Source organism: Scleropages formosus, chromosome 13 (genome assembly GCF_900964775.1).
Source record: "Scleropages formosus chromosome 13, fSclFor1.1, whole genome shotgun sequence".
Lineage (NCBI taxonomy): Eukaryota > Metazoa > Chordata > Actinopteri > Osteoglossiformes > Osteoglossidae > Scleropages > Scleropages formosus.
The window spans coordinates 21811471-21828923 of NC_041818.1; the positions used below are offsets into that span (position 1 = coordinate 21811471).

Here is a 17453-nt window from a genome sequence, read left to right on the forward strand (position 1 = left end):
CTGGAAACGAAATGAATGTTCAGTTACTCGTCTGTTTATTGACGTCACGCTTCAACATAGCGGCTGTGCACGCATGCTGCACGCGCGCTATGGCTCTGATTATTATTTTCGTTAAACAGCTCGCTACGCTAAGGGAAGATGATGAACGGAGCGGCACGTACCAGATGACCATCTCGGCAGCACACCTTGTTTCACGGCGAGTCCGACACTTCAGCAGCGACCATTGAGAAGCCGACTGCGCTTCAGCCTCTTCCGAGCAGAACACGAAAAATGGGGGGGAAAAAAAATAAAAAAAAAAGTTTAATAGTTAACTGATCGCGTTTATTATTAGCGGGACGCACACAGTCCGTCGCGTTGACCTGATCAAGCCGGGAAAGCAGCTCGTCTCCCCCTCTCTCCGCGGGAAGGAGTTTACCTATCATTCATAGGATGGAAACGTGGTCTGTGGGAGCGCTCTGCCCCTGTCCGGCTCGATTCCGCGAACCGGGACCATCCTGGGGGGGGGGGGGGGTCATTAGGGGGGCTTGGGGGGGGCGGGGTTCGCACCCGTCACTCATGAGCTCGGACTCGCGCGATGCACACCTTTCCATCCTCTGGCGCAACTGGGTGGAATAGACATATCATAACCGTGACTGAGATTAGTATTTAAAAAAAATCACGACGTAATCGCGAATGAGAATTACCTGGCTGGAACCCCCCCCACCCCCCCACGCCACGGATTATCGATTTTATAATAGAAGAAAGACAGCGAGGTTTTCACACAGTTAGTCATCAATTGTTAATTACAAAAACAGAACACAAGCGCTCATATCATTTTTCAGCTTCCAAAACGCGTCTGTTACATCTGGAAAATGAAGCGGGTAAAATCGTAGCCCGGGGCCACACATACATACTAACTTCTGTTTATATAATCTAGTATCTCATTTTTTCCCCCTTTGCGTGACGGTAAATTATCTGTATGGAAATTCAATGTTTGATGGGTAACATCAGTCAGAGTACAGAGTGTGCATGAGAGGTTCGCACCCTTTTTACGTGTGCGGATGCTGAGCATAATGAGGTAAAACGGCATCAGTTACTGCGGAAGCGACACACGAAGAGAGTCGCGGTGCTATGGCAACGGGGACATTTCGCGTTCAACTGAATCGAAAAACTGGACAGCAAGACAGAACGATGGGCCAAACATTTTCAAAAATGGACCGAAGTAAAGAAGGAAATGCGGGAAGAAATAATACGAGATGTGCTTGGTTTCGAGGCGAGGGAGGGTGTACCTGGCACGCACTTTCAAAGACTTTGTGACTTTCATCCTTTCTCATTAATGCCCCTGCTGTCAGTTAAGAGAAAATCTGCAGTAATTCATCACCAAATTCTGCATTCACGTGGAAAACAAGCAATGTTTTGTCTCATGTTTTACATACGTTTCAGAGGACAGTTCATCCTCCACGCAACAATCACAATATGTATGTGTACAATATGCTATTTACATGTGTATAGGCCGTTGATATATTAAAATGTACTAATGCAATATAATATAAGATATATAACAATCAACAGAAGAACCGTTGCCCACAATGAAACGCTTCAACATTCTAATTTGCGATTTGCTGAAATCCGCGACGCGCACGTGCTGATTGGGAATATGAGAAAGTTCACGGAAGAAAGCGGCACTATAAACTCTTCGGGGCGCATTGATTCCCGTCGCTGGAAGTAGATCCGGTCGGTACGTTAAACTGAGCGGAGAGAAAGTTGGTTAAGGTTGCAGTAGGGGACGGTCCCAGTATTGGACGGGCTGGGAGCCTTTTAACTATCAATGTATCCCCCTTTTCAAAAGTTTCTACTTTAACTTGGGCAACGGAGGAATATGACAAGTCTGATAGGCGCCTTTAGCACAACTTCTCAGCGCTGAGCGAGCGGATTCTTCTTCAGAGGAGAAAAATGAAGAATAAAAACTTAAAGAGCCTGCCGAACCTCGCCGTGTTCATAATCCTCATATCGTCCCTGGTTCGGGACTCGGAGTCAGCGGTGAGTGCTGCCTGCAGCTCTCTTATAAATACATAAATTTTGAATTGTGTATTGTGTGCTTGCTGCTACTGAAGTGAGGTGTAATGATACCTTCGGAGCGCAAGTCGGGCTCCTCGGCTGACGTTTATAAATAGTGTCGTTACTTTGTAGCATTCAAGAGTTGCTTTTCCCGAGTCCTATTAATAAATGCGGCAGCCTTGGCTCTTATTAAAGGGCCAAAGTGACACTGCGCGGATCTCGCGCTTTGAAACAAACCGCGGCTGAACCGCGCGCCGGCTTTTGCCGCCCGTCTGTGGCGGAGCTCGCGCGGCCGCGCGACACTCACTGACTGCGGGGATGGTGCGGTGCGGTGCGGTGCGGTCCGGTGCTGCGCGCGCGCTCCTCCGCGCTCGCTCCCCGGGGACTTGTAGGAACACGCGCGGCGCGCTCTCCTTCTTTTCTGTCAGTGAGTGGAATTTCTAGGTCCTCGGATCAAACGCGTAGCCTCTGGCGACGGTCTCGCGCGCCGCTCTTGCTTTCTTTCCCGCGTCACTCGCGTGGCGGCTGCATGCGTGTTAACTTAAGTCGTGGGAAAGTTGTGCTAACTAAGTTCTTGAAGTTGGTTGCGGTGCTGAAAAACACAGGAGGATACCGGCTCTCTCGTGAGCAGAGAGGTCCCCCACTGCGCGTGCCGGGAGACCCCCGCGGAGGAAAGGGCGCGACTGTGAATAAAACACTCTGTATCTTTATTATAGGCCATTGATGGCTGTTTGAGGCTAAATTGGTCCACTTAGGGCACTCAGACAGCTTGGTTGTGTACACTGCTTTTCTCAGGGCTCATCATCATGGCACCTTTGTGGTTGACACAGCTTTCACTTACACTCGGTGCAGATATATCAACATAATTTCAGCTACCTTTTTATTTTTTTAAATTGTGATTATTACATATGTTTGATCTTTGGTACAAGTTGTCGCTGTCCAGTCTAATTTGCGCAGCAGACACCAGGTCACCAGTGTACATTTAACTTCTTGCATGATCTGGACAAAATTCCAGTTGGGGGAAAAAACTTATGTCTACATGTTTTTTTCACCATACTTCTTTCTCCCAAATCTCAGGTTTTGCTCAATTTTCTAGAAATAATTTAGTTTTTTGTTCTTCATGTGGCAGGCACAGATTTAGAAATACATCTGTAGCTAAGGCAGTGTCTCAGGCGTACATTTTCATGACCACAGAACCTAAAGGTAAATAAACTTATCCACGGTTATTTCATAGAAGCTGCTCAAAAGGCAATTGCACTGAGAACTTTCCACAACCCGAGGCGGAGCTGGGGAGAGGCTGCCTAGACTAAAAAAAAAAAAAACAGTGGAATTTCTCATGGTGTTTTTTGAACAATTAAAATATAGCGGCCTAATAATACATTTCTTTGATAGCAATGGGTGTTTATTTCTAGTGGCACATACATTTATTTGTGGGGAGGAAATCAATACGTGGTTATATTATTTATATATATATATATATATATATATATATATATATATTTGAAATTTTTTCACGTGTTCTGGCAGTGTTTCTAAACACTGATCTGCTGCAGTGCTGTTGATGATGGTATCAAGATTTCGAAACACTTTCTTCTAAACAGTGTGGTCTGTTATGGTGAATGCTGAGATGAAGAAGCAGGTAAATAAAAAAAAAAGCAAGTAATTGCAAGATGTGGTTAACTGATAGTGTCAGACTGAACGCTTGGGGGGGAAAAGGGCTTTTAGTTGCATATTGAAGGCTAAAGCTCAGCTCCCCTGTACAGTGATAAAATAAAGTGTCCTGAAACCCATAGGTGGCAATTCCCCCCCAAAAAAGCACCAGCAGATGTTTGCAAATACTGCAGGAAAAAATGAAGAATGTCAAAGTATAGTTTTATATATCCATACTGTATAATGTAATGAATGAGTGGTATGTTAAATTTTGTTACCACCTGTATATTTCATTATGTGTTCATTATTTTTGGTACCAAACAGCGCTGACAACTAAAATACATTTTCTTGATAAGAGAGCAGTGACGCAATAGGGGATCAGAATGAACCCCAAGATGAGTGAATGTCTCAGATCAGTATAAGCGCTTGTCATATCATGGCTTTGTCTTATATAGCACTTGTTTTATAGGACATATGTTCCGTTTTCCTTGTGACGACACACACGGATCAGTCAGAACTTCAGGCTCGTCGCTGTTGTTTTCCCTCAAGTAGCAGTGTTTCTTCAGCAGGACTTTCTCATTCTGTCCCACATGTGGAGATCTGAATTGCAGATAAAATATGGTTCGATATATAGGATGCACGCTCATGCCTTACAAGTGCAGCACTCGGAATACGTCAAGATATTAACGATCTCAAGGTCCTTTAATTTTAATAATGTTCAGGTGCAACGCGTGTCACCGATGTCTGGTGCACGGTTGCCATATTGCTCTTATAACACTCCCCATTCTTAACATTTTGAGTTTTGAGGTGAGAATGTATAGTGATGAAGTATTACACTGAGGATGTATAGATGATCTTGACTGCCAGCCAATGAAACCGACTGAGAATTCTGCCAGGACACCAGAACCAGCTGGGTTTTGATGAGTTCCATGGGATTTTTAATAACTAGAGGAAGTCAGGAACAGCTTAACATTTCCAAAAAGGACCATAAACTTTTTTTTATGTATTCCTTGACTAGGCTATCAAAAATGGGACTGTTCGCCACCACGGAAGACTGCCCCCTACTGGGCTATCAGCTGCACTGCTGTCAGCAGCTTGATCCCCGCCAAATGGTGACCAAGTCTAGTCCTGATCAACCTCAAACCCTTAGTAAACATGATGAGGTAGTTTCTGAAAAAAACTCTACTTGCATATATTTTCTTTTAAATTAAAACTGTGTTTTCTCTTATTTCAGAGCGATTGCCGTGACTTTTTTGATTCATGTCTTTTTCATCACGTAGTCCGTTCACTCCCCTTGCTAAGAAGTCTCAGTGAATTAGACCAATGTATTTAAACTTATCCACCTCCTTTGCTCTCTGAGGAATTCCCAGTCAATATATGCTGTACATCTGATCGGAAGCCCTAAATCGGTCTTTTAAACGGTCCGCTGTAAAGCAAAGCTGCGCTGAATGTGACCACTGGAAACAAGTGGGATTGCCTCTCAAATCTGTTTTTCCTACAGACTCACAACTTCCCGAGTCACAGTGAAACAAGGGCAGAGTTGACTGTATTTTTTTTCACGCTGATTTTGTTTTAATAGAACCGTGTTGATGTTAAACTGTTTGGGGGAGTAACTTTTGGCAAGATAAGATGGCATTATGAGCCGTGTCTGTACGGCGAAACTGCTCCGGGTGAGTTTTCAACATACGGTACTGTTGAGAATGTCCGTTAGAAGAATTAGGAGGAAAAGCGGTCGGTCTGCTCATGTGGCCTCTCCAAACTAGCAAACACACTATAAAAGTACAGTATACAGCTATCCGGAACAGTCTGACACCAGCACATCCCTGTGCCCATAGCAGGTTCTTGCTGCGGAGACGCTCTGACCGGTGGACACGGCTCGCATTATTGCAAATGCACCCCAACCGCACACCCTCTATTAATACTCTCCGGGACCGTGTGTCCGTCGCTGTGCGATCAAGTCCTCTGTATTTTTATGCGCTGAAATATTAGTGCGTTGCTGTCAACATTTGCCGTTTGTTTGGGGACACCCATGAGTGCGCGCACTTTGGGGGGACACAATATTAAACCTGGGTGTGGACTTATGCCTGATGTCCCCTCTTAAGTTCTTGAAATGTGAGTGTCAAGAATTAAAGAACAATGATAAGAGAATACAACTTATGGGGATCTATTTCCAGGCCTCTATAAATAATGGGGGAAAAATAGCCGGAGTGAGATGGACGAGATTAAAGACGTTTGGTCATTTTTACGGCACTTGCGTTACACACGCGGTAGGAGAAAGAGGCAATTTTGATGGGTGACACTTTAGCTCTTATTCAGGAAGTCTGTATCCACAGCACAGACATGTCCCCTTAGTGTCCTGATGGGGCGAAGAGTGAGGTCAGGGATTCAAGAAAGCCGTGTCTTTGCGTTGGCTGTTGGGTGAACGTTGACCAGCGATACACGATTTTCCGCAAAGCTCTTTACGTATTTTGTAGCATGACAGACAAGGACTTGCTTAAGCCCGCTGTTGACTGCCTTCTGCACCCAAAGGGTCGCAGCTCTCCGTCAGCAGGACACCACGGTCCCAGTCCTACTTCCCTGTCCGCTTTTAGGATTACCTTTTATGTCCTTCATTTCCACATGAACAGCCAAGGGAAATGACTTTGTGCACTTTTACTGGGCTGGTATGCAGGAAAGTGGTTAAGGACACTGCGTTTAAGGTTGTTAGTTTAAGTTTCACGGGGGGCCCTGATGACCCTTAGGCAGAAGATTTCAACCTTAAATGTATCAGTGAACTTTTCCATCTCTCTATTTAAGTTGCATGAGATGTGAAACAGGTGTGTAGATCTCAGTATCCGCTCTGTACGTGCATTCAATCCGTCGTTATAAAGCAACTCTTTTTTTACTTCTCCTCTCATCGTTTGCCACAAGCTGTTTACTTTCCATCGAGTTGTTTCTCATCAAGTTGTTTCTGACCTTTTTGGGTTGAGGTTCATGGAAAAACGATATGTTGCACTTCTCAGCCACATCTGATGGCTAAGATAACTCCCCTTTATTGTGAAATGTACATCATCCGTTTGCCGATAGAAATCCGTGTTTTGCTCGCCGGAGGATTTCGGCCGTAGTGTGTGTCCCGGTGATCTCGTTTGACCTGCTCATGGCCCCTATTCCCCACTCTGCGCGGGGATGTGAAGGTAGAGTGACCCTTTCTCGCAGTAGGGTTGTGACCCACTGGGGGTTGGGGGATGCAGGGGAGTGTCTAGTCTTGCACCAGCTCCCGCCTTCCCTTTACCCCCTGCCAACCCACACAAAGACTCACAAAGAGGCACAGCCAGCCCTGCAAAGCCAGCCCTGCAAAGCCAGCCCCGCTGTCACTGTGAGCATCTGCTTCTGTAGCCATAACACCCATTCGCACAGGAGATATTCGGCTCTTGCGTCCAGATAGCCCCGTCTCACCGGAGGGAGGAGCGGGCAGAGTGGGCAAGGGCACTCACCAGGAGAGCACGCAAATTCCAGCCTTATCTTACCTGCTCCGAGGCCTGTGCGCCTTTCACAATCCACCAGGCAGCCCAGATCTTCCAAAACAACCTGCCCATTGCGACAGCCATCGAACCTTTAAGGCGTTCTCGTTGAGTTCTGTTTTTATTCGGTTATCTGCAAATGAAGAGGAGTCTTTACAGGGGAGAGTCACTGGTGCGATGCACCACTTATGCTTCTCTTCTTGAAAGGCATCTGAGGATCTGAAGGTATTGCAGGACATCCAAGTGCCCGCAGCTGAGCCGCTCGGTCCTGAGATCTTCTCTGTGAGCAGCTGAGCAGTCGAGGCAGTTAAAGTGTGGCGCTCTGGTAGAAAGCTGCTCTCGCGTATTGATCGCATTCAGGTCCTGGGCATCATCTTGAGTGCGCGCAACTTGTTTGATTTTGTTTTATTAAAGTCTGCCGAAATAGCCGTATTCCTTGAAATGTGACGAACGCTGATGAAGACATCCTGCCGAAAGAGCATCTGTCACAAGAACCGTTTCAGTAAAGGTCGTGCGTGCTGCCCCAGCTTCTGCTTTTTTTCAATATACACGCTTGCTGAGATAAAATTTTGGTAAAATATTCGCTCCAGAGCCAAATCATGGTAATAGTAGTGAAGGGAAAGCTGTCTTCCCGGATTTTTGCAGAGAGCGGGGCAGGAGATCGGCAGGATTTAGGGTCGTGCATTTAGAGCGTCCCCGTGTGCCTTGAGCTGAGGTCTGGTGGTCCTGCACACGTCAGGAATCTCGCTGTAAATAGTGGGGTGAAGACAGGGAGCCCGGCTTTCCAACCAGCCAAAACGTTTGCTTCACTAATTGCTTAATTTGTCGTTCCTCCCCTCCTTCTGCGTGGACGTAAACCTGGACATGTTTGTAAGTGCAGCTCCAGCTTCAGGCTCCGGTTTATATCGTGCCATCTTCGTTTCGTCTGAAAGTTCACCAGACAGCTTTCGGTGTTTATCCTTCAGAGGGATTCGAGGACCGGAAGGATCGATTCAGTTAAACTAATGAAGTTCCGACGAATTTAGACAAGAACTGGTCAACTCTGCAGAAAATAGCAGCGCACAGGATGACACCTTTGGTGGCAAAATTTCCATCGAGCATTTTATGGGTTCTTTGCAGGGCTTTGAAAACCTGGATGACTTATCGAACCCTCTACTGCCTTCTTTCAGACCGTTCCATCCGGGATGACCCCTGGCGGTCACGTGGTGACCGCAGCCTTGTCGCGGTCCCTGTAGCGTCTCGGATGCGCAAAGAAAGCGGCATCGGAAGCAGAGAGGGGACCTTCATATCTGCCGAGCGCAGCCGTATCGGCTCATCGCAGACAGCTGGAATGTACCCGCTAGTGCCACGGGTGGGGCCAGGGGTGGAGGGGAGGGGCATGAAAGGAGATCCACGGTCCCAGAACGAAGACATCAGGGGTGTTATCGCTGGCATACCCGAGAGAGCAGCTCTCCGAGCCCTGCGGTGTGAGCATGGTGGCCTGTGGGATATCTGGCTTCAAAGCCCTTTTGCTCCACATTTGCCAGCTTCCGTCGTCATGGGCAACAGTACAGGCAGAAGTGCGTACACACACGTGTGTTTCGGAGCCGCACAGGGCGCATTGATTGAGTTTGGTAATTATTTTTAAAGACCAATAGAACAAGCTCTGCTCCGGTCCTCTTTCTTATAGACACATCTAGTTCAGAGCCTCGCAACCTATTGTAGGCCGCGGACCCCTTTCAGGACCCGAAAAACACACACACACATTTTCAGAACCGCTTGTCCCTTACGGGGTCACGGGGAACCGGAGCCTACCCGGTAACACAGGGCGTAAGGCCGGAGGGGGAGGGAACACACCCAGGACGGGACGCCAGTCCGTCGCAAGGCACCCCAAGCGGGACTCGAACCCCAGACCCACCAGAAAGCAAGACCGTGGTCCAACCCACTGCGCCACCGCACCCCCTACTACCCGAAAAACATCCATCCGTAAATTCAGAGAAAAAAATGCACTGAAAATTGATTACCTTCACACATCATAGATAGTAATAACGCGGTAATATTTTCATTTTATTTAGAAATTTCATTTGGCTCAAGTGTTTTTTTTTTTTTTTTTTCTTTTCGACAGCTTTGTGATCCCCGTGAAGCTCACGCACGGAGCCCCGAGGGGTCCAGGAACCCCAGGTTAAGAACCTCATATGTAGTTGGGTATGTGGATAAAAGCATGAGGGTTTAATGTACAATATGAATGCAGTGAGGAGTTCCCCTGCAGGTGAGCGGGGAGCAGTGAGCCCTGTGCTGAGCCCTGTGCTGAGCCCTACTGCAGCACACAGGCATGCCTGTTCAGGTGCTTCTCACCTGAGTGTTTTGGAGGCTCTGATCCACTATGCGCAAGTAGGCAGGAACGCATTCCCTGGGGTAACGACAAAACGGCTCCGCTCAGCTATGCTCCACTCCGCTTGCAGGCGGGACCTCGCTCGCAGCAGGGGTCCCCTTGTGGGTCTGCGGGGGGAGCCTGGGATCCCGGCCCGCCTGCGCCTGCTTTGCTAACATTCCTCTCGAGCGCTGCTGGTGATTTACAGTGGGGGGGGGGGCACAGACATGTTTCGCTCACAGCGGAAACAGTGGTTTTATTGTTTTGGATATTTGCAGTGAGTTGAGTCTGGCTGGCCTTCATCTAGATGTCTGAAGCCCCGTAATCTGACATCTCACGTGGAACAGGTCATAGAGCCGCTTAGGCAGCAGGCGCAGAGAGCAGAGAATGTGGGCCGACCGGGCGCCTACTGCCCAGCTGTATAAATGGGTGAAAATTAGTAGTTAACTTAACGCTGTTAGTCTCTTTGGAGGTCAGCGTCAGCCAGAGGTGTTCAAATCCAGGTTTTGTGAGACTGTGAAATTCCAAACCAGTAACGTAATAATGGAGCTCCTTCTCATTCCATCATGTTCTTTGCTGTAAAGCTCACCTTTGGCGCTCATCGAGAATGTGTGATGTTCATCTGAATTCAGAGTCATTCACTCGCAAAATGAATGTGTGCATGATTTTGTGTATAAATGCATTGATGATTGTGTGTATGATTTCTTGCATGTGTTTATGATTGCATGTATGAAGGCATTTGTGATCATGCGTATGATTTCATGTATGAATTAGTTTATGATCGCATGTATGAAGGTATTTATGATTCTCTGTATGAATGTGTACATAATTGTGGGTCTGATTTCATGTATGAATGCGTTAATGATTGCTTGTATGAATTCATTTATGATTGTGTGTATGATTTCTTGTGTGAACGCATGTATGATTGCTTGTATGAAGACATTTATGATTGTGTGTACTGTATAATTTCTTGTATCAATGTTAACGATTACATGTATGAATGCATTTATGATCATTTGTATGATTTCATGTATGAATTTGTTTATGATCACATGTATGAATGCAATTATGATTGTGTGTTTGAATGTATGATTGCATGTATGAAGGTATTTATGATTCTGTGTATGAATGTGTATATAATTGTGTGTATGACTTCTTGTATGAATGCATTTATGATCACTTGTATGAATTCATTTATGATTGTGCATATGATTTCTTGTATGAATGCGTGTATGATTGCACGTATGAAGGCATTTATGATCATGTGTATGATTTCATGTTTGAATTCATTTATGATCACATGTATGAATGCAGTTATGATTGTGTGTATGATTGCATGTATGGATGCATTTATGATCGTGCGTAAGACTGCACGTATGATTGCGTTATGCAGGAAAGCTTCAGTTCAGTTGCAGGCAGACACCGCATCCTGCTCGGTTCCTGGCTGCACTCCGAAATGCTCGGAGGAATTGTGGTCTGTGGTGGCTGAAGAGATGCTGTACATCAGAGCCTTTTTGTCCACGGGGTGCTCTGCGGGGGGTCCTGCGGTACGGAGCCCCCCCACAAGTGATGTCCTGACCGCTGGGGCTGCAGCATGGGTAGCGTTCGTGCTCCGACCTCAGACCCCCAGCCAGATTGTCTCCGCCGGGCCGTGACTCGACGCTCCGGTGTCACGCGCACCCGAGAAAATTATTGTGAATGGGGAAGAAAGGCGGTCGTTCCGCTCGATGCATTTATTGCACGCGGACTAATCCGTAGTGTCAGCTGTGTCGTCAGCCTCGCTCCTCATCTGTGCTCTGGCTTTGGAACACACACAATCTGTTTTCACCAGCCCCTTATTCCAATTGCAAAAGCCTTTGTGCCGCTGCTGACATCCCTGCCAGGTCAACTTTGGTACCAGGTTTCTGGTTTCTTGCAGCAGAAGTGTCCGCGGGCAAGTTGAATGCGGTGTGTCCACACATGAAGGCCTAAGAAATGCGGGGCTGTTTTACGAACGGCTGCCCGCTGTTCGCCAACGGCTCCAAGCAGCTTCTGCCTTTGTCCGGCATCCCCTGTCCTGCTGCCTGTCCTCCCGTGACGTCTCCCCAGCGCAGCGCCGGTGCCCGGTGTCTCTGTCTGACTGTAGAACATGGCCTGTCGTTACCTGGTTTGTGCCGCATTTACCACGAGCTTGAGATACAGAAAAGATTTTCAACTAAGTCCTTTTAGCTGTTGAGGTGGTTAAGGACTGCGATACTTTGGATGCTGCGTGAATATTACGGTCTGTTTCTGTAACATGCACGTTTTTTAATAGACTTGCATTGTAAAAATGCAGTGGATTCAAGACAGGCCTGAACACATCTTTCAGAGACACTTCTGTCCTGATCTCCCAAGAGCTCCATACATTTACACGATCGCTGTACTGTATTTCCCATCGATTTCTATTCTGCAGGTGCCTACTTGTGTAATGTGTTCGGGTAAAAACTGTCGTATCGGACAGCACGTGTCCAGCTGAAGCCCTCTGTTGGGGAAAAAAGCACTGTCCCTCATTCTGAGATATACATCACTTTGGATTTATCTAATGTTTTTCTCCAAAGTGATTTACAATTACTTACCTGGCTAATTTTTATTGGTGCAATTTAGAGTAAGTATCATGCTTAAGGGTACTACAGCTGGAGGTGGGATTCAAACCTGCCACCTTCAGGTCCAAAGATAGCAGCTCTAACCACTACACTCCCAACTTTGGAGAGATGGGTCTGCTGAATGAATAAATATGAGTGGGGGATGAAAACTAAAATACTGGATTTGGTTCTGCCAGCTTGGCTGTCAGAGAAAACGTGGTCATCAGTGTAGCGTGTTATTGCGCATAGTGATACGATGAGGATAATGACCTATACTGTGAAACTCAGATCCTGGTAATTAGCTTAAAATCGGCTTGTAATTGGCTGAGCGCAAACCAGAAATTCTGCCAGAAGACACTGTGGAGGTCTTTTCCGGCGTGGGCCAAAAAATAGTGATCTTCTGTACGAGGTGAGATGGTGAAGAAAAAGGAAAGTGAAACATCTCAAGAATTAGACGTGATGATGAGCGACTCCAACCGTGGTGTGTCCTGCTTCTTTTCCCGTGGTGTGACCTTACATTAACATTTATTTAGCAGATGTTTTTCTCCAAAGCAACTTCCAACAAACTCTATGTAGTGTTATCAGCCCACACACCTTATTCACCATGGTGACTTAAACTGCTAGATACACTACTTCCACTGGGTCACTCATCCATACATCTATGTGGGAACCTGAACAGCATGTCTTTGGACTGTGGGAGGAAACCAGAGCACCTGGAGGAAACCCACACAGACACAGAGAGAACATGCAAACTCCACACAGACTGAGCAGGGGATCGAACCCATGTCCTCTCACATCATTTAGGGACTGTAAGACAGCAGTGCTACTTGCTGTGCCAGTGAGGTCAGCCCTCCTAGTAAGGCTCAATTCTAGAGCAGGACCAGGTCCATTGGCTCTGAGGTTGGTTAAGGAGTCCAGCTGCAGCAGGTTCCAGGTCTGTAAAACTCTCTCTCTCTCACTCACTTTCTGAACCGCTTGTCCCATATGGGGTCACGGGGAACCGAAGCCTAACCCAGCAACTCAGGGCGTAAGGCTGCAGGGGGAGGGGACACACCCGGGACGGGACTCCAGTCCATCGCAAGGCACCCCAAGTGGGACTCGAACCCCAGACCCACTGGAGAGCAGGACCCAGTCCAACCCACTGCACCACCGCGCCCCCTCAAGTGTGTAAAACTCATTAAAACAATAAATATTCAACAAACGAAGGAGCTACAAGTGCGCCTGCGCTGCCATGTGAAGGGCCACATGTTGCTGTCGCCGCCCTCTTGTGCTGGAGATGTGCAACGGCAGCGTTCCTTAACCGCCGGGACGCAGCCATATTTGTTATGTCTAGAAGGAGACTCAACTGTAAATATTTACAGGAGGATGATTCACTCAGCTGGGCGCGTTCACGTCGTAGCGCTTAAGTACACCGAACATCCAGCAACTCACGGAATTTGCGTCTTGCTCAGCAGCTGACGGATTACTTCTGGTGCGTCCATAACCAACCTGAGCGTTTGTTTGACACTTGCGTGAGGCGTGCGGTTAATTACGCCGTCACGTTAGATGCACGTGTTAGAGATGCCTTCGGGCACGAGCGACATGCAGTCCCTACGAAGCACGTGGCCCGTTTCCCAAAGGTACACAGGCACGTCGAAGCCGGACGTGTGAGTAACACGCGTGACGAAGCTCAGGCCAGCAGGCGGGTCAGGAGCACGAAGGCTGTGTGGTTGAGGTTGTGGTTGAGGTTGCGGTTGTGGGCGAGTCTCACCTGAGCACCCAGGTGTGGCGGCGGGGGGGTCCGGGTTGAGGCGTCGCCCGCGGTGCCGTCGCCTCCCAGCCGTGAGAGCACGTGGACCGCCCCATCGCTACTCAGACGGGCCTAGTGGGTAGAGCACTCAAAGGACCCGGGTTCAGTTCGCACCCCCTGCTGCAGCCCCGGAGAAGGTACCTACGCTGAATTGATACAGTAAAAATTACCCAGCTGTACAAATGGATAAATAATTGTAACATTGTAAGATTAACATTGTAAGCTGCTTTGGGGAAAAAATGAATAAATGTACATGTACAGCCATAATGTGCTGATTAGGTGATTTTTTCTTATGAATAATAATGTAACGATGCCAGCATGACTTTGGATGATATGGTGGATTACTGCCGTTTGACGCCAGGGAGAAGTAGTTCTCGTCGAACGCGCTTTCGTGCTGCAGAAAGGTCGCTCCAGGTGAAACCCTCTTTATTTTTACCGTGTTTCCTGAGTCCAAATCGTGAGCGTTCTGCGCCGGTGTTGGCGTGCGGTCGGAGCGCTGAGCTTCACACGGACAGGACTGCGGCTCCGCTGTTGTTTTCGCGATTGCGTTGCCCCCGACGACCACGTGTCTGCGTGGAGCGTTTCAGGTTTCCGCAGGTAATCCGGCTGCGCAGGAGGACCTTGTACGGAATCCCAGTGGTTTACTCTTGGAATCCACTTATTACGCATTTTTAAGAAGTGTTTACTGTAAATACTGTCTCGTACCCTGGGACAGTCGTCTGACTGAAGCTACAAAGAATACCGGGGTGGGTGTGTTCCGGAGCGGCCCGCTCTCCACCCGCGTCCCCGCTCCCCGGGTTCGTTCCCGGGGCCGCGTGCTTCCACGTGCAGCCTGGCTGGCGTCCAGCGCTGCCAGATGTGGGAGCCTCCCCGGGGAGGGCTTGCCGCACGCCGGCCGGCGGGGTCCACCTCGGCGCAGGGTGGCCGGAAGCCCCACCCCCCCCGTTGGATCGCGGCTCCCAGGGCAAAGCGCAGGACCCCCCACAGCTCCTAGAGGGCTGAACTGTCCCGTTTGGAAGTCGCCCCAAAAGCAGGATAGGTGAAATCTGGAGTGCAGACACCACCACTTCATCACCTGCTGCCGGTAGAGGAGTGTTGGGGGTAGGAGGTGAGGTGGGGTGGGGGCGGGGGGTTCACAGAAATAAACAGTAAAAGAACCAGTGCTTTTGAACTCCCCTCCCCCTCAGAACATCTGCCCCAACCCACTGCGTTTTGGCATGAAACACACTCACACACACACACACACACACACACACACACCCACGCAGCACTCAAGACCCTCGGGGAGGAGGAAGAACACACTGCTCTGTTTACGTCTCCTTCCAAACATCGTTTTCTTTCCAACCCGAACCCAGGTGTGCGGTTCTGTATGTGACCCTAAACCGCTGACCGTTAAAGTTTGGTTTTTAACAGCGGTTCAGGCACTACATTCAAACACTACTTTATTTCGTTAAACTTTTTTTTTAACATTTAACTGCGGTACGAGATTCATATCTGTTATTGCTGTTGACTGGCGACCGCCTGTAACCATGATCTGTAAAAATCATCTGAAGGCTGTTTTCCACAATCCCTCTTTATATGTTTTCCATGTACGTCTATGGTCTGGCAGCAAGGGACAGCTTCACAAATGAGCACTTAATAATAGCAATTATAACAATAACTGTTGGGTAAATTTATTATTATTGGTTCTGGCTTTCAGTTCAATCCGATTCAATGTATTGTCATCAATACATTGAATCGGATTGAACTGAATTGAATTTGAATTATCTCCCTCGCTCACTCAGAACTGCTGAATCCTTTTCAGAAGGGTGTCAAAACACCTTTCTTTCAGACTCACTTCTGTGCTGATCTCCTGTGTGTGTGATAAACATGTTCATGTATGTCATCTGTTCAGTAATTTAAAAAAAAAAAAGAAAAAAAAACTGTGTGCCGCTGTCGTGATATGTGTGGGGGGAGAAATAAGAGATGTCTCTTCCCGGTCGGTGCAGGTGGAGGTCGCATACAGAGCTCTGCGGTAACTGTATCACGCTCAACTTTTCAGCGCAGCAGGACTTTGTGTTGGGTCACGGCAGTGCTACAGAGCAAGAGCGTTTCAGCGTCTGACTTCTTTTTTCATTCATTGACGCGAGAGTCAACGGTGAAAGGGTTCGACAGGTCATTTTAGCATTTGTGGCACGAACGTGGAGTGATGCTGGGATTAAAGGGAACGGTCAGTTTGCGTGGTCATCAGTGAACTGCGCGGTCACTGAGTCACCAAGTGACCGGGGTGTCGCCCTCCGACCGCCCTGCCTTCTGCGGACAGCTGCACTTGGGGAACTGGACAGGATGCTGGACTGAGGTTCAGGATAAGGCCAGTGCTCAGCATACAGGGAATTGATGATTCTTTGTGTGTGTGTGTGTGTGTGTGTGTGTGTGTGGGGGGGGGGGGGTGTCGATGGGACTGTTCGGTGCTGCAGATCTGTGTCCCCGCAGCTCACCGGTGTCCCCCAGATGGGTACAATGGTCCGGAGTGTTGGAGCGGTACACACTGCACTGAACACACTGGGGACGCGCAGAGTCCCCAGGTGGGCTCCACCAGCCAGGCCTCAGGTTTCTCATTGCCCCCCTCAATGAGTGTCTCTTTGACCTGAATATAGTATGAGGCACACACACACACACACACACACACACACACACACACACACACACACACACACACGCAGCCCTGCAGAAGGAGTGTACCAAACAGCAGCAGCTCCTCACCTGTCAGAACAGCGGTGCCCTCGGTCCCCCTTGTCCTCAGCTCATCTTGGACCCCCACTTGCGGGCACCTCCCCAAACACGACCCGCTGCTACTTCCTGTGGCCTGGAAACCCGACGCCGGTGGTATTTGGGGCTACGGCCGAGCGGAAGCGCCCGGCCTGGGAGTCCCGCCACCGCAACGCTATGACTCAGCTTTCAAACGTGGAGGTGGGTCAGAGCAGGTCCAGCTGGAGACGTGTCCTGCCCCCTTCTTCCTCCGGGGCGGTGGTCCCTGACAGCAGCCCCCCACTGACTGAGGAGGAGCGGTCACTCGGTGCCCGGGTTTGTCGAGCTGCTCTCCTGAGCCTCAACCGCACTCTGCTCCTGTTTTCCCAGGGAGAATGTCTCAAAGGGACACATGGGCGTCCCTCCTCCCCACGTGCTTGGTTAGAGCCGCTACTGCCTTTGGGCCTGAAGGTCGCTCATTTAAATCCCGCCTACTGCTGTAGAGTCCTCGAGCGAAGCGCTTACCCAGAGTTACCCCAGCAATAACGACCCGGCCGTACGAATAAGTGTAATTGCTGTCGTTCCGAAGCCGACGGTTAATGGAGCTGTAGGAAGCTCCTCGTTCCGGACCGCCGTCAAGTGGACCCTTCAAGTTCACATTCCACAGCCAACAAGGAGGTGACTTTTTTTTTTCTCGATTTTACCGCATCTAACAGGCAAACGCCATTACGCCGTTTCTGATTCGTACTGCGGTGGGTCGTTTACCTGAGTATCTTTTATTCCGCTCCCTGTGATGTTGA

At 48.6% G+C, this 17453-nt stretch overlaps 2 protein-coding genes across 3 annotated transcripts in view; one reads left to right on the plus strand and one right to left on the minus strand.

The window, feature by feature from the left end:
- LOC108923101 (collagen alpha-6(IV) chain-like) overlaps positions 1-377 on the minus strand; it is a 63670-nt gene extending 63293 nt beyond the window's left edge. For both annotated transcript variants that reach the window (XM_018733621.2, XM_018733620.2), the window contains exon 1: positions 162-377. In XM_018733621.2, the coding sequence (XP_018589137.2) occupies positions 162-172 (11 nt within the window). In that variant the 5' untranslated portion in view covers positions 173-377. The remainder of the gene's footprint in view (positions 1-161) is intronic.
- Positions 378-1738: 1361 nt separating this feature from the next.
- col4a5 (collagen, type IV, alpha 5 (Alport syndrome)) overlaps positions 1739-17453 on the plus strand; it is a 37068-nt gene continuing 21353 nt past the window's right edge. The window contains exon 1 of the mRNA XM_018733622.2: positions 1739-2019. Coding sequence (XP_018589138.1) covers positions 1933-2019 — 87 coding nt within the window. The 5' untranslated portion in view covers positions 1739-1932. The remainder of the gene's footprint in view (positions 2020-17453) is intronic.